This window comes from Magnolia sinica, chromosome 9 (assembly GCF_029962835.1).
Source record: "Magnolia sinica isolate HGM2019 chromosome 9, MsV1, whole genome shotgun sequence".
Taxonomy (NCBI): Eukaryota; Viridiplantae; Streptophyta; class Magnoliopsida; order Magnoliales; family Magnoliaceae; genus Magnolia; species Magnolia sinica.
This window is the reverse complement of record NC_080581.1, coordinates 77,446,710-77,471,467: the sequence shown is the minus strand read 5'-3', so window position 1 is coordinate 77,471,467 and position 24,758 is coordinate 77,446,710. Positions and strand designations below refer to the sequence as shown.

The 24,758-nt window shown below is 37.7% G+C and overlaps 1 protein-coding gene and 2 long non-coding RNA genes across 3 annotated transcripts in view; 2 read left to right on the top strand and 1 right to left on the bottom strand.

The window, feature by feature from the left end:
• The first annotated feature begins 3,237 nt into the window (after positions 1 to 3,237).
• On the top strand, positions 3,238 to 6,921 carry LOC131255755 (receptor like protein 22-like). The gene has a single exon (XM_058256560.1). It carries the CDS (start codon positions 3,256 to 3,258, stop codon positions 6,862 to 6,864), a length of 3,609 nt encoding a protein of 1,202 aa, XP_058112543.1. The 5' UTR covers positions 3,238 to 3,255; the 3' UTR covers positions 6,865 to 6,921.
• An 878-nt stretch (positions 6,922 to 7,799) lies between these two features.
• On the top strand, positions 7,800 to 10,601 carry LOC131255758 (uncharacterized). Its single transcript, XR_009176376.1, has 2 exons — positions 7,800 to 9,671; positions 10,118 to 10,601. It is a non-coding gene; the product is annotated as an uncharacterized LOC131255758 (long non-coding RNA).
• Positions 10,602 to 13,774: 3,173 nt separating this feature from the next.
• LOC131255759 (uncharacterized) overlaps positions 13,775 to 24,758 on the bottom strand; it is a 56,155-nt gene continuing 45,171 nt past the window's right edge. Inside the window, exon 3 of the long non-coding RNA XR_009176377.1 lies at positions 13,775 to 14,253. This is a non-coding gene — a long non-coding RNA (uncharacterized LOC131255759). The remainder of the gene's footprint in view (positions 14,254 to 24,758) is intronic.

The following is a 24,758-nucleotide window of genomic DNA, read 5'->3' as shown; positions in this document are numbered from 1 at the left end:
TTCTAGGTCATGAACCCAAAAATTAAGAGGATCCAAATCTCTGGTGGACCATACCATAAGAAAGGATGCTAATTGAATGCCCGCCATAATGCTCATCATGATGTTCATTTGTCATCCACCGTTGATAAGAACACAGTCATGGATGAAGGATAAAAATTGAAACCTGCTTGATCCAAAACTCATATAACCTATAAGAAGTTTTTAATGGTGGCCCTTTAATCACCACTGTTTCCTCTAAAATGTTCCACATGAGAATTGAATCTCCTTCATTTGTGGGCTCATGCCCTAAAATTATCTTAGTAAAATGGATGGACAGTGTGGATTAAATAAGTACATCATGATCGGCCCTAAATAGCAGCGATCAGTAGCCACTCGCTAGTGACATGGTACGTAGGCGATCCGCCTCCGGTCTCTCTTTTCGGTTGTAATATATAGGTGGTATTGTATGAGCCCTACCATGATGTACATATTGTATATCAACATCTTTCATCAGTTTTTTTTTCAGATCATTTTAGAACATGAGCCAAAAAATGAAGTAGATCCAAATATCTGGTGAACCATATTGTAGGAACAGTAGTTGTTGAATCTCAACTGCTAAAATTTTTTTGTGGGCTACAAAAGTTTTTGATGAAGCTGATATTTGTTTTTCCCTTCATCCAGGTCATTGGGTCCCTATCAACAGGTTTGATGGCAAATAAACTCATGGTGGGTATTACATTGAGCCCTTGGAAATTTTTAATGGTGGGAATTCAATCAGCACTGTGGTCCACTTGAGATTTGGACGTGGTCTTTTTCTTTTTCTTTTTTTTGCTTAATGCCCTCAAAAGGAGCAGAAATATGGATGGACAGCTTGGATATACAATACATGCATCAACGTGGGCTCCACAGTCAGGACCACACTGTGGTGGGTGAGACCCAGGCGCACCTAATCGGGAAATGTTTTAACCAACCACGAAGTATGGTGGGCAGTCGATCACCATTGTTTCCTATGGTATTGTCCATATAAGTGCATAAAAAATATACATTACGGTAGGCTTATAGAACATCAACCACTAACAAGTACCAACAATGCAATCCAAATCTAGCTTGATGTTTATATGCCATCCAAACCGTTTATAAGGTCATTACCACTGTGATGAAGTGAAAACACCCGAAAGTTTGCCTGAGATGAAACTTTCTGGCCATACTAATGTTTCAAATCGTGGTCACTGTATTCCTACTGTTTCCTCCCGTGCGGCGCACTTGATTTCTGGATCCATCTCATTTTTGGTCTTATATCCTAAAATAATCTCTCAAAATGGATGCACGGTGTGGATTTCTCATAGACATCACGGTGGAGCCCACTTAGCATCACAGCGCAGGAACTTCCTGGGAAAGGCTTTGGCTGGAAATCCCCGTTCCGCGGACGCTCGCCGAGCTCGCCAAATGAGATCAAAGTTGCATGGCATCACAATGCTTTATTTATTATATCCACGCCGTTCATTTATTTGATGAGATCATTTTAGCAAACGAGTCCAAAAATAATTTATATCCAAATCTCAAGTGGCCCACACCAAAGGAAAGAGTGGCCCCATGAAGTTTTTAACGGTAGGTGTTAAATTCCCTTTTCCATGTGGTGTGGTCCACTTGAGATTTGGATCTTCCTCGATTGTTTTCTAATGAACTAAATTCAGCTGACATAATGAATGGACAGTGTGGATAAGCCACATACTTGATGGTGGGCCCCACATATATTACCCAATTACAGGGAATTTGGAAAATCAAACGGGCACGGCTCTCGTATTTCACACGTATGAGTCTTAACAGTAGTAACCTCTTCACTTTTTGTCTATAAATAATCCTACACATCCCAAACTCCCAACACCGCTTCTGTCATGCAGCTTATTTAAATTCTCTCAAAGGAATTTTACAAAATGGTACTTTATTAACATGGCATTTACATCCTGATACTTTTATAAATTAAATTTTCATTAAGGTACTTCATTAATGAAGTTATTGTCAAGAGTACCTTATGTTACTTTTCTCCCACTTGCGTTTTGATTTTTTATAAATTGACTAAAATATCCACCAATTAATAAAGAAAAAAAAATTTAACAATTTTCTCTAAACGCATATTGCATAGCTAGGATGAGGATTTCTTGATTTAGCGTGGCCCTGACCGTGGGCCCGTCTTGATGTATTTATTGTATATCGAGGACATCCATCCATTTTCCAGCTTCTTCTAGGCCATGAACCCAAAAATTAAGAAGATCCAAATCTCAGGTGGACCATACCATAAGAAACTATGCTAATTGAATGCCCACCATTACAAACTCCCTGAGGCCCACCATAATGGTCATCATGATGTTCATTTGTCATCCAGTTAATTGAATGCCCACCAATGTTTCCTCCAGAATGGAATGGTGCACCTGAGAACTGAATCTCCTTCATTTTTGGGCTCATGCCCTAAAATTATCTTAGTAAAATGGATGGACAGTGTCGATTAAACACCTACATCATGATAGGCCCTATATAGCAGCGACCGGTAGCCACTCTGCTCGGTGGGCAATCCGCTAGCTCCTGTCCCTCTTTTGCATTGCACTACATTGGTGGTATTGTATAAGCTCTGAAATGTATGTATTGTACATCAACATCTTCCATCAGTTAGATAATTTTAGAGCATGAGCCAAGAAATGAAGCAGATCTAAATCTCAGGTGGACCGTAACGGAGAAACAGTAGTTGTTGAACATCCACCACTAAACAAATTTTGTGGGCTACAAAAGTTTTTGATGAAGCTGATATTTGTTTTTCCCTTCATTCATGTCATTGTGTCCTTATCAACAGGTTTGATGGAAAATAAACTCATGGTGGGTATTACAGTGGGCCTTAGGAATTTTTTAATGGTGGGAATTTAATCAGCAATGTGGTCCACTTGAGATTTGGAAGTGCTATTTTTGTGTGTGTGTGTGTGTTAATGACCTCAAAAGGAGCATAAATATGGATGGACGGCATGGATATACAATACATGAATCAAAGTGGGCTCCACGTAACTTGGTGACGTCAACATATCAGCCAGGTCGGTGGTGTGTGGTACGCCAGCCAATCCGCTTGTATGTTAAAACCCACAGCTCTTTATCCTTCTCTAATGACTACTCTCATGAGCGGCTCTCGTATTTCACACGTACGAGTCTTAACAGCAGTAAAAACTCCTCACTTTCTGTCTATAAATAAAGCGTTACATATCCCACACACCCACACCCATCCATTATCGACTAATGGCTCTCCTCTTTTTTTCTAAAAACCCATCATTTCTCATTCTCTTCTTTTTATCATCTCTTCTCTTTCTCACTACCCAACAATGCAACCATCACCACTTCTCTGCTTTGCTCCACTTAAAGAATGGCTTTGATTTCCGTCCTCTCCCCTCTTGGAATTCAAACAATACCGATTGCTGCTCTTGGGAACGCATCACGTGCGATGGACCCACTGGTCACGTGATCAGCCTCGACCTCAGTGAGCTCCATATCTCTGGTCGGATTGATTTTGGAAGCCTCTTTCGTCTTCGGAGCCTGCAGAAGCTCAACCTCGCTTACAATGATTTTGATGGCTCTCCAATCCCATCTGGGTTTGACCAGCTCACCAGTTTGACCCATCTCAACCTCTCTCACTTATCCTTTTATGGCCAAATCCCACTGGAAATCTCCCGCTTGATCACTTTGGTTTCTCTCGATCTTTCTTTCAATGAATATGACAATGGTTCATCCTTTAAATTCCCGAAACTCGAAAACCCAAGCCTTGGGGCAGTCGTCCAAAACCTTTCCAATCTGAGTGAACTCTATCTGGACTGGGTAGACATCTTAGCACTGGGTAGTGAGTGGGGCCAGCCCTTATTCTTCCCACATCCTCCTCTCCGCAACTTGAGCTTACAAGATTGTCTTCTTTCAGGCTCCATCTATTCTTTCCTTTCACAGCTCCATTTCTTATCTGAACTCGATCTCAGTCGAAACAAACTCTCCTCTGCAGTGCCCAGCTTCCCAGGGAGTCTCCGCAAGTTGATCTTACAAGAATGTGGTCTTTCAAGCTCCATCTATTCTTCCCTTTCACAGCTCCATTTCTTATCTGAACTCGACCTCAGCTATAACAATCTCTCCTCTGCAGTGCCCAGCTTCCCAGGGAGTCTCCGCAAGTTGATCTTACAAGAATGTGGTCTTTCAAGCTCCATCTATTCTTCCCTTTCACAGCTCCATTTCTTATCTGAACTCGACCTCACCTATAATAATCTATCCTCAGCAGTGCCCAGCTTCCCAGGGAGTCTCCGCAAGTTGATCTTACAAGATTGTGGTCTTTCAAGCTCCATCTATTCTTCCCTTTCACAGCTCCATTTCTTATCTGAACTCGATCTCAGTCGAAACAATCTCTCCTCTGCAGTGCCCAGCTTCCCAGGGAGTCTCCGCAAGTTGATCTTACAAGAATGTGGTCTTTCAAGCTCCATCTATTCTTCCCTTTCACGGCTCCATTTCTTATTTGAACTCGACCTCACCTATAACAATCTGTCCTCTGCAGTGCCCGGCTTCCCAGGGAGTCTCCGCAAGTTGATCTTACAAGATTGTGGTCTTTCAAGCTCCATCTATTCTTCCCTTTCACAGCTCCATTTCTTATCTGAACTCGACCTCACCTATAATAATCTATCCTCAGCAGTGCCCAGCTTCCCAGGGAGTCTCCGCAAGTTGATCTTACAAGCCTGTGGTCTTTCAAGCTCCATCTATTCTTCCCTTTCACAGCTCCATTTCTTATCTGAACTTGACCTCAGCTATAACAATCTCTCCTCTGCAATAGATTCTCTCAGTAATCTCGAATTCTTGACTCATTTACGCCTCAGCAATTGCAACTTGTCAGGATCATTACCATCCTCACTTTTGAACCTTACCAAACTGCAATATCTGTATCTTTCATCCAATAAATTGAGCGGCCCAATTCCTTCTTCATCTGGAAACGAGCTTCTGAATCTCAAAGTGATCAGCTTATGGAATAATTTGCTTAATGGGACCATTCCATCATCATTGTTTTCACTCCCATCATTACAAAGGTTGGTTCTCAGAGGTAACCAACTCAGCGGTCAACTTGGCGAGTTTCACAATGCCTCTTCTTCACAGCTGGAGTACATCCACTTGGGTAACAATAAATTGCAGGGTATGATACCCAGATTTATCTTTCAACTTACCAACCTTCGAGAACTTTACGTTTCTTCCAATGATTTCAGTGGCGTTGTGGAGCTAGGCTTATTTCAAAACCTCAAAAAACTTCACTATCTGGATCTTTCAGATAACAACTTGTCAGTCCAATATGGCAGTGGTAATTCCACATTTGTTTCCATACCCCAGTTTCAATCTTTGTTGTTACGTTCTTGCAACATCAGCACATTTCCAAATTTCTTGAGAAATCAAGTGCAGTTGAGTAAATTGGACCTTTCCAATAATAAAATTAGTGGTGAAATACCCAAATGGATATGGGAGGTTGGCAATGGGTCTTTAAACTCTTTAAATCTTTCTCACAATGTTCTACAGAGAATAGAACCATCTCCCCATCTTTTGTTGATCATTGACTTCAGTGTTCTGGACATTAGCTCCAACAAGCTAGAAGGCTCACTTCCTATCCCACCCCCTTCCATCTTTTTCTTTTCAGTTTCAAACAATAGCCTTGGTGGTGAAATCCCTCGATCAGTTTGCAATGCAACATCCCTAGCAGTCCTTGATTTATCTCACAACAACTTCATCGGTCAGATTCCACCATGTTTGGGTGAGATTGGTGGTAGACTTAATGTGTTGAATCTTCAAGGAAATGCTTTCAATGGCACCTTACTTCAGACATTTAAAGAGGGATGCAACATACAAACGCTTGATCTCAGTGGGAATCAATTAGAGGGCCAAGTGCCAAGGTCTTTGGCTAATTGCAAAATGTTGGAGGTATTAAACCTTGGAAATAATCAGATACATGACACCTTCCCTTTATGGTTGGGAGCTTTGTCCCAGTTGCGTGTTCTCGTCTTGAGATCCAACCAATTTCATGGCACCATTGGGCATCCTCTAACAAATCATCATTTCCCACTGTTACAAATTTTCGACCTCTCTTTCAATAGCTTTGAGGGTAATTTGCCATCAAATATGTTCAAGAGCTGGAAGGCGATGATGGATGATGACAAATCCCAATCTTTGGTCCTTGGCAAAATGATAAGCGGAAGTTCCATATACTATCAAAACAAAGTATCTGTAGTCAACAAAGGGCTTCTGATGGAAGTGGTAAAGATCCTTACTGCGTTCACTGTAGTGGATCTCTCAAAGAACAAATTTCAGGGGAATATCCCAAAATCAACTGGGGATCTAAAGTCACTCCATGTGCTCAATATGTCCAACAATTATTTAACAGGCAGAATTCCAAGATCACTTCAGAACCTAAGGGATCTGGAGTCATTAGATCTCTCACATAATAAATTGTCAGGAGAGATACCTTGGCAGCTAACAGACCTAACATTCCTTGCGGTGTTGAATGTCTCACAAAATTTCCTCGTGGGAAAAATACCACAAAGTCGGCAATTTCTTACATTTAACAATGAATCGTTCAAAGAGAACTTAGGATTGTGTGGACCTCCATTATCAAAGAAATGCGAAGATGCAAAGAGTGCACCATCGCCCACTCTGTCAACATTGCAATCTGAAAGGAAATATGATTGGGAATTAATGTGGATAGGATTTGGAGTTGGATACGGAGCAGGTGTAGGGATGCTTTTTTGGACTCTAGCACTTTGGAGGAAAGGAAGGAGAGAATTCTATATATTTATTGATGGAATGCTTTCCTTAATTTTTCCTTCCATGGTGTTTGCTAAATAGCAATGACGGTAAGATGATTGGAGCTAGGGTAAATATGTTTGTATAGTTTGTCTACCATAGTTGTTTTCTACTTTTTATAATTTTGTGTATTTTGCTTGTTCTATATGATATGTGTGGCAGTTGTTTCTTGTATTTGCACCTACCATAATGGTTGTACACAACAATTTTAAATCAATAAAATTACAGGTGGTGCGCTCCCACCTTTCTGCCAAAAAAAAAAAACTGTTGGTTATCTCTTTGTTTTCAATTTTTTGAACACCTCATCAACATGATAACCTAATCTATGAGCTGGATGATCTAAAACCAATGTACCCTACCTAGCCTGGTTGTGTTTTTTTTTTTTCCTTCTTTTTTTCTTTCCAATGGTTTAAGCAAACATTCAAACGAAGAAGAGTGATGTTTTATGTATATTTTTATGCTTTGTATTTTTCAATTATCACACACATAAGAGTTCTTTCACCTTCCCATATCTATGTACATAGTGTGTAAGAGTAATCACTTGTTCCTATGTGGTGATTTTTTAGTTGGACTTTTGTGATGCCAAAAAGATGTGTGGAAATGATCTTCTGCTCTCAAGGCACCATAACATGTAATTTTCTACCTGCAAGGGGACACTTGGCCTGTCTAACCAAGCAATATGGGCTGTGCATTAGGTCCAAAGCACATTTCTTAGGCCACCATGTACAAATCTCACCAATAAAATGATTCATACCATCCGAACAATACAACTTAGTGGACAGTCAACATAATTTATGGAAAAGTAAGCCTAGTCGGCAGCAGGCCATCCATCAGTTAGGCCCATCATCTATTGCTTACATAAGGTTCTAAAGAATCAATTTTATCAGAAAATCCTAACTATTCAATCCATGGTTTGGCAATAATTTTTGGTAAGGCTACTTCCACTATAATTTTTGCAAACTTCTCTGGAAAGTAGAAATCAGCTATTGTTTCTAGCTTTTGATACATTGATGATCTAAAGAAATCTATTCTTTTTTTATGGGATATGATTGTAGGATGTGCATTTCGAATATATTAACTGTAAGTTGCAGCTATCTTTGTTATCTACTAAAATTTTTCAGTAAAATGATTCTTATTCAGTATATAGAATGTGATATTTGTAAAGAAAAACAATTGAGGCAAGAACTTATAATGCATGTTACATCCTTATAAACAAGTCCGTCTGCAAACATCTTAGGATAGAGAATGTTAAAATTTCACCCTACAACAAAAGCAAGGAACTTGTAACATTATGGTTAAGTTGGATTTCTGCCGCCAATAAGGATCCAGCCTCTGGTGATGGTAAACTATCTCAAAATTCAATTTTCTTTATCTTTTTTCCCAAAAAATCCAATTAGATTCTTGTTTCATGTACTTGAAGCATTACTAACTTAAGCATCAGAAACAGAAAAAGGAATGAGAATGCCTTAGTAACATTATATTTGATAGTATTTAGCAGCAACCGGCAATGAGTATTGGTGCAACTCTTGTGACAGAGTGCTAGCAGTCAGTAGTGCCAAATCCTCTGTTTGTTGCAACTTAAAAGTAGTCCATGGGGATCCATATGTGCTGATGAGCATAGGACTTGCATGTCATAGTAACACTTGCTGTGCATCGCCTTTGTATTCTTTTTTACGAAAGAGTTACCGATTGTGCACTTGGTGTTTTTAGGATTTGGTTCATGAGGGAGAAGAAGTATCTTTTCCATCATAGTTATTGCTAAGTTTGTAATAAAAACTTTATTTGTTTTGTAACAATTGATGATGAAGCTGCACGACAGTAGGTGTGTTGTCAGCTCTGCAGATTTTACCTGTTCCCTGTTCTGTATAGCCTTTGGTTTGCACATTTAAAATGTGGTGTTATATTTTGGTTTCGTAGGTTAGTTTAAGAAAAGTGTTCACAATCAACAATTAATTTGATTTTGAGAGAAGAAAACACTCTTTTGAGTAATTCTTAACTGATTCGCCTGAAGCTAGTGCCTCCCTGATGCACCATAACCATTGCATGGTTACCACACCCCACGCATCACGCATTGTTATAAAGAATTAAGCTTTCCACTAAAGTTGAAATACTACTTTCTCACGTAAAGCAACTGGAACATTTCTGAAAAGTCTAGAAAACAACGAATCTCCTTTAAACCCTCCCAAAGTCAAGTATTAACCTAATTAGGATAAAACTCCCACATTCCTACATAAGGGTATCAAAACCAAACATTTACCATATTTCTATTTTTCTAAAATCAATTTAATTATCATTTCCAAACACAGGTTTCAGGAAAGACAAAACCAGCCACAAAAGTCCTGGAATATGGGTGTCTGATCCTTATGGCCAAATCGGAAAAGAACAATCTTTAAACCCAGGAAAAGGGACTCTATAAGTCCTTTTAAGCATATGACAGGAGTAAAAGTATTTTCTATCAACTAAAATTTTGAATAAGGCGATGTTTATGTTCTATATTTGTATGTGGACTAACATGGCAAATTCTTTTGACAATATGTCACGAAACAAAACCGACCAAACTGTTGTCATAAATATCTATTTTTTTCCTCCCTTGTATTTGTCTTTTTAATGCTTTTCCATTCCAGGAAACTTCGAAGAACATATATTGGAAATTGGATATCCAAGAGATGACACTGGATATGAAAATTCACCTCAATCAGAGAATATTGATCTCCCCCAGTACAGGCGAGCAACACGCGTGTGTTCTCAGCAACCATTACTACTCACCAACAGCTTTGATTCTATTCACTCATCATTACATCCTAGGTTTGCCACACTACTGACAAGCTGTTCAACATAAAATGTGAAAGGTATGATATGCAAACAAGAAGTGTTGTAGTCCTGGCATATTGCTGTGTAGATTTTCTTTTGTACATTGTTCAAAAAACTTGTGGCCTGACTGAAAGCTTGGCTGAGTTGACCTGTTCAAAAAGCTGTCAAAACATTCAAAGTTGATGATTTACTTAGAGTATTAGTAGTTTCAACGCACCAATTTTCTGGCTTGTTGAAACTGAAGTGAAACTTTCAGTTTCTTCTGGGAATTGCTGGCATTTTGTTTGGTATCATCTTTTTGTTGATTCTGTTAACTCCTTTGCTGCTTCTAACATAAGGAAAACCCAATTGAAATTGGTGAACTTTTGGCTTGTATTATTGGTTTCTGTTGGCTTGTAATTGAAAGGTCCCCTTCATGGTTACACTTGTAATCTGTTTTCTCTCTGTACCAATTTCTTCTGACAGAGGTTTACGAATGTTGTAGAGGCACCCGAACCAATGGAAACAGAATTCATGTTCTAAATCATTGTATTGTTTTTTCTCTTTACCATTCAATTTCTTTGATACAAGGTTCCTGCTGCTCCAATATATGTTTATTTATTTATTTTGTTCTTTTTGGTAGCAGAGATACTTGTTGGATTCTTTTGATTACACCACTAGCTCAAAGTATTTGTTAGAGTCAGAACCTACATCCAGTAATTTGATTACACATTGGATTGCAGAGATATGGACCGCGAAGATGATCAGCCTGACAATGCCATCTATGTTCAACAAGCTAATGCATGAAGTGGCTTGATGAGACGTTTACCAGTTCGATTGTCTCCATTTCATTCAACAGTGTGGCCAATCTAGGAGTGGACCACATGAAGGATTTTTATTTATTTTTATGTATTCAAGACCATTTTTAACTTATTGTTGTAAATATTATATATTTTTATTGTAAAGTAATATAATTCTTGTTTAATATTCATTTTTAATTGTACCCTAACATTTTTTACGTTTCAACTATTAAAAAATACAGGTTCCAACCGAAAAAAAAAGTGGCTTTTGCCGTGGGTTGCACGACTTTTAACAGCGCTTCTCAAACCTTTGTTGTGCCGTGGAAGACATTTATCGACACTAGGACAAACTTTTACTGACGTTTTTAATGTTCCTAGGTGCTTTTTACTGGTGGCCAAGCAACAGTGCTTTAGAAGAAGATTATCGGTGTTTGGACAGACTTTTGCCAGCACTTTTTTAGCTTTTCTAGACGTTTTTTCAGTGATTACCAGTGGCTAGAAGATGCGTCGGAAAAAGGAGAATGGGCGCCAAAAAAGTCTACTCAATCACGGTGGCCAGAAAAAGTGCCGGTAAATGATGAAGAGCACCGATGAAACTTTTGCCGAGGCACCCTTTTTTCAGCACTTGTCTGAGTACCGATAAAGCTTTTTCCGATGCTATTTTTGATCTTTACTGGCACTTTTGACCGCCGATAAAAGTTATTTTTATTGTAGTGAATTTAAAAATAAATTTCAAACCCCAAAGAAAAAAATGCAAAGAAGGATTTGGAGGTAATGGCAAGATGCATCATAAAAATTAGGGAAGAAAACTATAACGGTCTATTCATCCGGTAGGTTACCGTTGAACTGAGTGAATGGGCAGTTGTCCAACTCAATCTATGTGCATGTCCCGCCTAGTATTGGGTTATTCTAACTTTTTCTTCAAGTGATTGACGTGGTGTAGCCACTAGTTTTACAGGTATGATGCTTCAGTAATGTGACAGAGGTGCTTTGGTCATTTTAAGATACTAATACGAGTAGCCCGGCCGAAGGCAAATGCATATATCCTGCTCTCAAACCAAAACAAACAAGACTTCTACCTGTTACACTTGTATTCTATCTCGACCACCAAGTTTCTTATTTGACATGCACTTGCTGCAAACAACCCCATAAACAACTCCTGTAGGCTAGACTCTTAGTAATAACATAAAATCATGCCTAAATTTTCTAAGTTAACAATGTGTGGTCAGCATATGTTTTGGACCAAGATAACTCTTTGAATATCTATTCATCCTGATTAGACTAATTCAATGAATGGATTGGATAGAATATACATACCATTTAGGCCACACACATAACCTATGGTTGGCGTCCCCTCTTGCATTATTTCTTGTGTTTAGGCCCAACTCATTTGTGGATGGAGATGAATTTTGGCCTTATGCCCTAAAATTTCAGGCATATGTACCTAATTTGGGGACTGGATGTCAGGCCCACAAAATAGTGAGCTTGGAGCTCAATTGTTGCTCGAACTGTGCTGTAAGCCCACCTTAAAGGTATGCATAAAAATCATGCATATCCATTTTTCAGGTTGGCAACACCGTAGAAAACTATATATGTGTGTGTGTGTGCGCACGCGCGCGCGCACGCGATAAAATAAAAAATAATAAAAAAAAAAAAAAAAAAAAAAAAAAATCAATCATACAAGTGTGGCCCACTTGATGATCTTTAGGTTGGGACCTACCTTTCTAGGGATGGGTGTCTTATACATAGTCACTTTAGCAATATAAATTCTGAAATTTAAGGGAGCAACCTACTGTTGGTATGAAATTCAGAGTACCAAACTATGAGAAAAGCCCGGATACCTTTTATTTTTGCACGTTCCTTCTGAAAAGTGCCCATGATTTGCAAATGGTCCCATTTACTAAGCCCATGTATCTATGCAATAAGCTCATAACACATGTTGTAACATGGGATATAGGTGTGAGATCCAATCCATCCGTTAGGTTGGTATGACCTTTTACATGTTTTCCTAAAATAAATCTGGTCCACTAAGCATGTGGCCACTTAAAAGTAGATCAACCTGATTCTTGGGCTAGGGAATGAATATGGTGATGACTTTCTGATGGATGGATTGGATTTTGGCTTCATCGTTCCATGCTGGCATTATTGCATGTACGTGAGCTGCACATGTATATGGGCTTAGCAAAGCTCTCCAAAGTTGATGGATATAAGATTGTAAATGGGATAGCAAAAGTATGATATGTAACCCACCAACAGCTATTTGGGCATATATTTGATACATCAATCAACTCTTCTTTTTCCTTTATGCTAGTTAACATGTGTGTAGAGTCAAGCATTTGGACACAAGAAAAGTAAGCTAAATACCTTACTTGTGCACATCAGTTAGGACACTTTCTTTTTTTCGTTTATTCTTTTTTACAGAAAGGTGAGAGTATATCACCTGTAATTTTATTAATATGGAAAACAACCCTTCACGATCCTAGACAGACAAAGAAAAAAAAAAACCAAACAATAGCAAGGCTAAACCAAACAAACCCAACCATCTCAATCCAATGGCATACATACCTAAACATTTCTTGGACAAGCTAGGAGCCATGAACAATCATAACTTAAATCCACTTATAGTCATCACTTTAGAGCAAATATTGCATGAGAAAAAAATAAAAAATAAAAATGAAAGCAAATTATCTATAAAGTTATTGTATTCTTTCCTTCCCTTTGCCAATAATGTTAGAGTCCTTAAAAGAACTCCCATTCCTACTCCATATCCAAATCCAAATCCTATATATCCACATGAATTTCCAATCTAACTTTGAATTTGCATCCTCAAAGGTTGGCATTACAAATGGTGGTGCAATGCTTTTTCTCTCGCTAGTGGAGGTCCACGTAATCCCAAATTTCTTTGGAATGATTCATTTTTAAATGTTTTGATTTTTATTTATTTATTTTTGATTTTTGATTTTTTTTTAATTTGCAGTATGCTTCCCTCAAGGTAATTTTGTAAAATGTTCAATATCAAGAGGAATCTTAGCTTTGTCAGCTGCCAAGAAATCTCTTCGGAGATATTGATCTAATCCATCCATACTGTGATGTTTATGAGAAATCCACTCCGTCCATCTGTTTTTCCAGACTTTGTTAGGGCATGAACCCGAGAGAGAGAGAGAGAGAGAGAGAGAGAGAGAGAGAGATTATTAGGATTTTGTGCTTTTAGCTTTAAGGACCTTAGGATTTTGTGCTTTTAGCTGTCAGGACCCATTTTGTGCTTTTAGCTTTCGGGATCCTTTGCCAGTGCCCGGTTTTAGTTAGCGTCCGCAAATGGTACCCCCAAATGGTCGATACCTCAAGCCAGGAAAGCAAACATCATGACATTAAAGGTATGCTTCATTCATAGAAAAACCAAAGAAAAACAGTAAACTTCAAACTTTATGCTCGTGTCAATTAAAACATAAATGCAAAATTATGAATCCACATACTGTCATCCATTTTGAATTTGATAGCATCTTTTGTAAATTTCTTCATTTTTGCATCGGCCAATTGTTAAGTGTTGTTCTTTGTGAATCATCCACAACAATACAAGGCAAGATCTTATCATGTGAGCCCAATCAAATTCAAAAAGTTGTTTACCATCGTAGATTGTGATCAGTAGGCCAGAGAAATAAAACTCATCTGTTAAGCACAATCAATAACAAATTGCAATCTCCAATAGCTTACATCCAAATACACTGGTCTAGATAGAGGACTGGTGCAACTTTTCCAAATACATTGGTCTACATCAAACTGCAACAATAGATTATGTTCCAACATCCCAGCTAGTTACATGATCCAACAACTCCCCTGTAAGCTGCAAAAAAAAAAAAAAAAAAACTTGAATTTTCTACCAGGCTTGGAGCCAATAGCTACAATGACATATCATAAGGTATTTGAATTAGAGCTTGCTTGCTCACTCAAGGTTCATTGTCATGATAAAAGCTATGGCAATGCAACTTTCCAGAATCATAGAGAAGATGTAATCTAAAATAAAAGGATTAGAGCCCGAACTGTAGATGGGAGGATGTCCTACAAATCTCCATCAGATTGGAAGATCCAAAACCTTTTATTTTGGTAGAGGTCAGCAGATTATTGACAAATTCATATCATATTAGCCAATATGTATCAAGAATTTCAAGTGGCAAATCTCTTCTGCTTTCTTAGACTAAGCATCGGTTTTCTGTTATTCTGTAATCCTATTCTGAATAACACATCTTAGTAATAATAGTATGGGGCAACCTTAAAGGTAGCAACATTGAAACATTCTTCGATCTTATCTTTTACCCTTCTTTTATCATTGTTTTTACTTTCCCTTTTTAATCATTTCCGACTCCTTAATTCTAATTATAAAAGAAACATTTAATAAAAGACCTTATCCTCTTAGAATTTACTTATGGATTTAGTCCCCAACCTAGTTCATATGCAAATGAGTCATGCCTAGAACATTCAAGACTCTACATACTGTGGACCGAACAATGAAGATCACCTAACATGAAAATCAAATTGGTCCACCAAACAAGTGGGCCACAAAATACAGAAGCACTGGAGATTTAAATCAGACTTGACAACAGTCTAAAATTGATGTAAATGTGTGGCCCACCTGACAAGTGTACCAACCTAATGTGTGCGTGAGGTGATCTTCATGGTGGGGCCACACTGGCATATACAATTTTGGTAGATTTCCAAAGTAAAGCACTATCAAAAGCCTACTATTCGCTAATGAGAGTTACCTGATCCAAGCAAGAAGACCAAAAGCAGTGTCCCGATGGACTGCAGGATGTGACACAGATCTGCTCTGAAGAGCAGCAAATGAACTAGCAATGATGCTGAGGTTGGTCGTGGGGAGCGCCACCAGAGTGTTGACAAGGGTGCCATTCAGCGCGCTCTGCACTTTCGTCTTCTCTGACCTTCCGATCCCATTTCAAAACAGACATCTTTGAATCAAAATCTCAAAATAAAATGAGGAAAGGAGAAATGAATCAAGGCAGGATCGATGAGTGGGAAGTAGACAAGTAGTACCAGAGGCCGAATGCCCAATGATCGTGATTCGTGAGGAGAGATGAGCGGTGGGAATGAGAAGTTGAAGTGAGCGGCTGTGATTTTCAGCCGTCGGTTGTGGGAGTGGTGATGAAGGGTTGGGATTTGTTGGGGAGTGAAGGTTGGGAAGTGGAAAGGGAGTTTGCTGAGATGGTTGGAAGGTGATGGTGGGTAAGGAAATGCGATCGTACGATGGTGGGGCTGTGGAGAGAGGGCGAGGGGAGGTGAAGAAGGTGAGCGGCCATGGTATCGCCATCAGAGAGAGAGAGAGAGAGAGAGACACAAACGGCGCTTTCCTTCCAAATGCCCAATGACTCTGTCTCTCGATCTCGATAGAAGTTGATGGATCTCTTCGCGCTCTTGCACTGTATAGAAGAAGAAGGTGGAGTCGTGCGGGGGCGGAGAGAGAAACAGGGGAGTCTATTTACTTATGGAAATGAAAATTAGAAGGTCATCTATTTACTGAAGGAAATAAAAATTAGACTTATCAATGGTCACAAAACCATGACATCTACTCATAAACTAGACACCCAAAGTACGAATGTTAGGAGTAAATTATTGCCAAACACTTCTATTTAACGATTCTAAGATAGGAAAGTTTTCAGAGTGGAATCATTCAACAAGGGTTCAACTGATTGAATCGATGGTTGGATGAACTGCTAACAAAAAAAGGTTCTTAATTCGGTTTAGGTCCTAAAATATTGAGCAGGATAAAAGCAAAATCCAACGGCTGTGAAGTGCTACATTTTATTGTTGTTGTTTGGCTCTAGTTCATATGCTATTTTCATGATGTGGAGAAGTAAACATGTATTTTTAAACCATCATTTAAATGGAAATGACATTAAGGGCTCATTTGGATACTACCAAATAAATAACTTTTTTAAAACTTACGTAAGTCATTAAGTTACTTTTCTTAATTAAGTTAGTTTGACTATTAAATTAGAATAAGTAACTTTTTAGAAACTATACCTTATTTATTTCAATCTGTTTTATTTATTTTCTTCCAAAAGAATATAATTTTCTTTGTTTTTGTTGGTCACGCAGAAGGTTGTTGATATTTGCAACCCAACCTGTTGCTGAGTATATAGAAGCAGTTGACGTGAGCACTAACACTAACTTAATGTATCACTAGTGGGCCACCAGTTTGTGGACCCCGCTGATGTATGTGATTCTCACATCGTCCACCCATTTTCAGGCCCAAACTGTTGCAGATTTAAATCTCAGACATGGGCCCACCGTTCTTAGGTGGTGACCAAGCACCTACCACTGAAACCTCTCTCTCTGAAGTACCACCCTGCCATGTGTTAGATCATCACTCTTCATCCCTTTTGTCAGGTCTTTTTGAGTGTGGGTCTAACCATGTGAGACAGTGGGACCCACTATAATTTTGAGAAATCCATATTATCTATCAAATTAACCTCCCCATTAACAGCGGGAAGCAATGACACCCATCATTGCACATGCACCGATGGCCCAGCTCGCGATATTGTATATCCATGCTATGCATCAGTTTTCCTGTTTATGTGATGCCCACCAGTACCATAGCCTCCTAAGGTCTAGTGAAATGGAGCCCACGGCTGGGATCCACTGTAATGTGCAAGCCATCTAAGCTAATTAAGTGAGGCCCACTACTAAAAAAACAATGAGAATAGAATCTCTATCGTTGAAACACTCCAGGGTCTAGCGAGTAAACCCCACAACAGAAAAATCGTGGGGATTTAAACCCACACAGAATAGAATCTCTATCGTTGCTATATGTGTTGTGTGACCAAGTTGGTCATTCCTTTTTTCTTTCCTGTTCTTTTCTTTTGTAGCTTGAATTATGGTACCACCCAAAATTGGAAGGACTCCAGTCTCAGGTGGACCCACACAATAAACAATCCACATCAAAAGTGGGCCCAACATGATGGACACTGAATGTAACGAGGACTTAGCATACTAGAGGGATAAATACTTGTATTGCTAAAAACCAAACATGACTTTCTACTTTTTGACTAATAAGTACGTTGGTTGTTTACCAAACATGCTGCATTTTTATCTCATTAACAAAAAGAAACCAAGATAAGTAGCTTATCGTCACTTACGTCCCAAACAGTCCCTAAATGGACTTGTCATGGGCTGGGTTGGCCTTTTATTTTTTTTATTTTTTATTTTTTTCTGCTCAGGCTTCCACATGCTGTGTTAGGACCACGGTTCAGGCTAGGCCCAGGCCTTATGTCCAAACCGAGCCCATTATCACCTCTTAACTCAGAGGGTAGCTAGTTGCATGGATTCACTTTGATAGCAAGATCAATCAAGCTAAACTGTCTGTTAGTTCAGAGCACATTCCATGGGCTACCATGCAAAAAGTACAGTTAATGAACAGTTTAGATCAATGCATCGACTTTCCAAGTATCCAAATCCAACTAGGGGCAACTCATAGTGCTGTCAGAGCACTGAACCATTTCTCTAAGACAATGGTACAATTTTGTTCCGCTGCATTACTAAATTTGAAAAAGGATGAGTGTATTCAACATAAAATCAAGGGTTGGTATGGTCCACCTGAAATACAGATGGGCTGATTTTTATGCCCTAGTCTTGAATTTTTATGTGGTATCTAATGGATGGAGTAGATTTTGTATAGTCACCATAGCGGTCCCTAAAAAAATCAAGGGTGAATGTCTCCCTGCCAACTGTTTTCTTTGTCATGGCCCACCTGAATTACCAGAGAAACTGATGTTTTGGCTTTACACCTAAATTGGGATTACACATCTAATGATCAGAGTAGATCTCTTGTAAACATCACCATAAGCCTCACTAAAAATCAAGTCCCTACATCCCTCTTTAATGGTACAGAGATTATTTAAGAGGGAGAATTGTATGGGATGTCACTATTAGTTTTAACAGACCCACCATCGGTGTTTATGTAAGATCTACTCCAACCATTAGATATTTAGTCCAATATTAGGCCCAAAGACATAAAGATATATAGGATTGATTCTGGGTGACACCAAAGGAAATAGTTATCCTAGAGATGTTGACCCTTGATTTTTGTATAGCTCACCATGAGAATTATTTAAATCCACTCCAACCATTAGATTCTGCACAAAAATTTATGTATATGGCAAAAATATCATACCTATGCATGATTCACATGGGCCACACTAATGGAAATAGTTTAGAGGATAAGCCTTGTCTTATATATTGTTTCCTATCATTTGGCCCACTTGATTCACGGATGGATCTAATTTTTGGGTTATTGGCCTAACATGCGGTGAATGGAGCTAATTTTTGGGTCATTGGCCTAACATGGGGTGGTGCACCTTGTGGACGAGGTGAGTTTTACATAAACATCACCCACCCATTTGCTGGTAAGGTAGCATTAATGATAGTGTGGAATGATAATTATATTAATTAATGAGATAGCTTTTTGTAAACCATTTTTAACAAGATGACAAAATATAAGTTCCGTATTAACGAGGTAGTATTTTATAAATTTCATATTAAGTATATAAGTTTCAGAAAATTTTCTTAAATAATGAGGAAATTTTACAAAAAGAACCTAAACGCATAATATGAAATTTGCATTCCAATACTCTTTTCAAGAAGGTTTTCCATAAGCTACCCCATTGGAGTACCTTCCCATAGATTTGGAGCCAGGTGGGAGGGACAAGCAAAGGGGCTGTGGTTGGGGAGTGGCTCGATTGAGGCCATAGTGATGTTTATGTTAAATCCACCTTGGATGGGTCCTTATTCATGGCTTAGTGGTAGACTCACAAGAGTTTCAACACTAAGGTCATGGGTTTGATTACCCACTCTGGTGTGTGTCCATATGAGAAAAAAAATTTCCACCTCAAACCATCAGGTACGTCACCTCAGGTTAGACATAGGGTCCATAAATCAATCTTCTCTAATATTCAAGTGGCCGAAGTGATTGGAATAAGTATATAAAACAACACTCACCTTCTAAACTATTTCCCTTAGTCTATCCTCACATGCTGATTTTTGTGCCTCAGGCATAAATTGGTGTGATATCTAATATTTAGAGTGGATTTCACATAATTCTCACCGTCTAAAAATAAAACGGGACCTCTCATTGCCAATTGTTTCCTTTGATGTGGTCTGCCTGAGTTAAGGTTCAGCCTAACGTTTTGGACCTAGATCTAATCTATAAATACACATCTAATGGTCGGAGTAGATGTAACAAACCCATCATAATGGGTGCGTAAAAAAATAAGAGTGCCTTTCATAAATTATTCCTTCTTTTAAAAATATTAGCCTGATTTCTGTTTTTTAACAGCTGGGCAGGGACGCTTACCCTTATCTTATTTTTTTACAGGCCCACCTCGATGTTTATGGGAAACCCACCCCATTGATTAGATGCCTAATCTCATGTTAGGCATAGGACTAAAAGATTGAGCTGACGTTATTCAAGTGGCCCTATCAAAAGAAATCAGCTGAGACAGAGAGAGTTGCAATTTTGATTTTTATAGAGTCCACTGTGATAATTATAGGAAATTCAGTCCAACCATTAGATGCCACACCAACATTTAGGTCTGGGACCTAAAAACCTGTCTCATTCATTATTCATGTGCCGATGAGAAAACTTGTCTGAAGTTTTCTTAGCTGTTGAACTGTTTCTAACATTGGGGACCCCCGCGGAATGGGCCAGAATTTCTACAAGGTTATACCTACCTGATGGATCACGTCTTGGCTATTGCGCATATTAGCCACCCTACTACTAATGTTCATGACCTGCCTTGTACACGCTTGTGAGCTTGGCAAAGCTTAATGTGGTGACCGTTTGATCATGGAGGTGTGGATCACTTGCTCAAGCTGATAAAACAATATGCGGGGTATGTTGGGGCCCATGGCTCTGTGAGCCATACTATTCATGTGATGGGCCGACCGTAGGCTAGAATATATAACAAAAATTCTGAATTAAACAAATATGTTCATTTTCTTTATGTAAAAGATTTTACTTAAATGACTCTGGTCCATTGACACCCCTGAATCTGTCCCGTCTCGTTCTGTTCTGTCCATCTACCAACCTTCAAACCAAAATGCTAGGAGAGTTATATTTGCGTGTGGCTCTCTCTTCTGTCTTCTAATTTTTATTTTTTTAAACACACGCACACACACCCCCACACACTCACGCCATAGTGGGCTTTCACCACCTATGGATACTCAAACCCTTGACCGGGTGTTGAAACTCCCCGAAGTCTACCACCCAAGCAAGAACAAGGGTCCTCTTCCTTATCTTCTTCTCCAAAGAAACATGTTGAAGATCCAGGACAAGGTAAAAGAGGCACATTGGTAGGGTTTACCACTTTGATACACAAACACTTTGAAAATTGTAAACATAGCATATACATGAATACTTATTAAATTGACTAAAATTTGGAAATATGGTTAATTCGTCACATCTCTAAAATCATATTCCTTTAACTTAGACACCTGTTTGTTGAATTAGGACCATTGGATATATAGTTTTCATTTATAACGGTACAATAAATTTCCACCATTCTGATAATCAGATATATGCTTCAATTTTGGTTCATGATATATAAACTAATACCCATATGAATAATTTATTTTTGGTTAATTGTATGTCATGAATGTGGTAACTTCAAAATGAATATGTATCATCCATAACAGTATGCCAGAGTATCACAGTTTTCCTGAGAAAGAAAAAGAGACAAGTTGTCTGACACTTTGGCAGAATATGATACTTGATGCTCAGCGTAGAAATTGTACACCTGGAATAAAATAAATGGAATGAAATTCCCTAAATTATTAAAACTGGTTGTTTCTTAGTTACAGTCCAATCAGATTGTTTAAGCAATACCCATCTCTGATTCGTCCACACTTGTTTATTAAAATATGAGCAGTGTATCTTTTTATTTTTTTCGCCTAAACTTCAATTTGGTCGGTTTAATTTGAATTATTTATTTGTCATGTTTGCAATTTCTAAGTGCCTGTGTATCATTGCTCACACTCTGCCGGAGTCTTTTTTCTGTTATGTGACTCCTACGGTAGTTTTGCACTATAATGGTGGTGATCCATCCTTCTCAATGTGGCCATGGCACTGATATAGTGATTTTCGGGCCATTAAAATTGTGATCCCATTGTTAATGGAGAATATCTCTAAAATTACTCTGATGAAGCAATCTTAGCCATCTAATTAATGACTATCAAATGGATGGTTAGATGTAAAACAGTGAGTGGTCCAATTTTGAGAAAATAAGATGGTAAAATTACCTTCTCTCTTGAAGTTCTTTCGTAATGCTGCATCACAGTTGTGGTAGTGATTTGGATGGTCTAGATTCCCATACAAATATGTTATGTGTGATTGAAATGTCACAACCAATTGAAAATGTAGAATTAATATCAGATTCCAGTCAATCAAATGAGTAATTTTAACTAAAATACTCAAAAATGAAATTATACGTTAGCTGACTTTATCTAATCAGTGCGCATGGCCGTCGAATCAATGGGTCACTTCTTCAATAAGAGGCGGCATGAAGGATCACAACGGACGCAGATTGACTACTGACACTGTAGTAGCGAGTTGACATTGGACGGTGCTCTGTGGGTCCCACCATGATGTATGTGCTTTATCCACGCTGTCCATCCATTTTTTCCAGCTTATTTCAGGGCATGAGCTCAAAAATGAGGCAGATCCAAATCTAAGGTGGCCCACATTACAGGAAATAGTGGCGATTAAATGCCTACCATTAAAAAAAATTAGGGCCCACAAAAGTTTTTGATCAAGCTGATATTTGTGTTTTCCGTTCATCCAGGTCTTTGTGACCTAATCAAAAGGTTTGATAAAAAAAGAAACATTATGGTGGGCCCTAAGAAACTTTTAATGGTGGCCGTTCAATCACTAGTGTTGTCGTGTGGTGTGGTCCACTTGAGATTTGGATCTAACTCATTCTTAGGCTCATGCCCTAAATTAAAGATCCAAAGTGGATGGACGGCGTGGATAAAACAAATACATTGTTGTGGGGCTAACAGAGAACCGTTCGCCACCGGCAGTGTCAATAACAATTGCGTCTGATAGCAGCCGCGATGAACCTAACGGTCCTGGACCTTTTTGTTACGGTGGTGACCACGTGACCAATGCATGGAGATTGAGACCATTCATCAAGTGGACCTGAATATTTACTTGCCCAAAGATCAGGCCTACCATCAAGAGGGCCCCACAAGCATAAGAGAACCAGAATATACACGTGTGTATGCCACTTTTTAGTATGTACTTTTAATTTTACGAATAAACTACTAAGCTGGTGTATCAATGGGGCTTCCACCGCTGCATGCATGACACGTACCTCCAATCCAAAGCGTCCAATGGGTGGGTCTCACTGTAGATGGACCAAGCTGATGGTGGATGGCATCTGATGGTTGATAAATGAGACAACCAGTAAGAGGTCCAAATTCAACACCAGATGTCCATTTAAGGCTGGCCACATCATAATATCATTGAGGCAAAAGTAGGACTCGTACATTGTCACGCCCCGAAATTCGAGTTCCGAATAAGGTCTTTAGGACCCAAATTCCAAAGTTCGTGAGTTATAATATAATGACATTTATTATAATCCAGTTGATTCAATCAACATTCAATGTCATTTAAAAGAAAATATAGCCGAAATGTTTATTAAATTCAATTCTTTTGGTAGTTTTCCTTTTTATATCGAAATTTGAACATAAATTAAACCTAAATAACAGAAAAAAGAAAATTAAATTGAATTAAAACTAAAAATAATTTTCTAGAAAATAAAGCTAATTGTAGAGGCCCGCTTGCTCGTAGTATTTCAGCTCCACACTTGTGCATCTTTTTTAGTAGGATGAGCATAACAGTCCAGTAGGGTCATTTCTTACCCAAATTTTAACATGTTCAAATAATATTATTTTTATAAAAATGAAGGAAAATAGAATACAAATAATGAAATTTAATAACAGAATTGTGAAAATGCGGTGTATGTGATATTTCTATGAATACTCATAACATTTATATCATTTCTTACAACACCGTACCTAAGTGGATGGTCACATTGCATTAACGCCCACGCACTGGTACCTCATGGTGATGGACCCATTTATACGTTAGCTGGTCAGACTACTGCTCCAGTTGTACCTCTGACGTATGTCCGCGAACACAATTGTACTCATACGCCATACATAAAGGAGACTCTAAAGGATCCAGTGGGTTTTAGGGTCTTTCACCCAAGGGACATAATTGCTCTACTTGCTGGTTTTAGAGTCTCTCACCAAAGGGACATAATTGCTCTACTTGCTAGCTTTAGGGTTTTTCACCCAAGAGACACAATCGCCCTACTTGCTAATACAACTATTTTTTTTCTCACAATTAAATAATCAATACAGAAGCATGAATAATATGAACAATTCTAAAATCAACAAAAATAAATAAATAATAATTTAATAAATCAAATTTCTAGACTATAATGTAGGTTCTATACGAGGTATATAAATTTGATGTTATTAAAATTTAGGTTCTAAAATTGTTGATTTCTGTAATAGTGTTGGAAAATTTACAAGAACTCCTAAAAATGCTAAAATACCAATTTTTGTCTCAAAATTTAAAATTTGAATTTATTTACTTATTTGCAATGTAAATAATTTATTTTATTTGAAATTTAAATTCCTATTTATTAATTTATAAAAGTTTAGTTGTACCTTATATTTAAATTATTATTATTACTATTATTATTTATTTTTATAACTTAAACTAGAGTTTAAATTAGAATAATGGTTAGAAGTTTGAATTAATATCATATTAAATTTCAACTTAATTAATTTAAGAAATTATATAAGTCAGAGTTCATAATACTTACCAAATAATTAAAATTTTGAATTATAATTAATTATTTTTAAAGCTTTCAAAGTCACCTTAAATTTAGATTTACATTAATTTAATTCTTACGATAATAATAATAATAATAATAATAATAAATTTTAATTTTCAATTAATATAATTAATATTAATTCTCAAACTCTAAAAAAAAAAAAAAAAAAACTCATTTAACTGCTTGTTAACAATTTAATTGTAACCACTTTACTTTAAATTAAATTAACAAATCATTTTAATATCTGAAATTTCACTTAATCTAGATTAATTTAATTAAATTAATTATTACTTATGAAATTAAGTACATATATTAAACAAGGCTTAAAATTTTAATTTAAGTTATTAATTCTTTTTTTTTTACTAAAAATAATTCTGAGTTAAATTAAATAATTCTGATATAAAATAATAAAATCTATCTGCATATACTATAT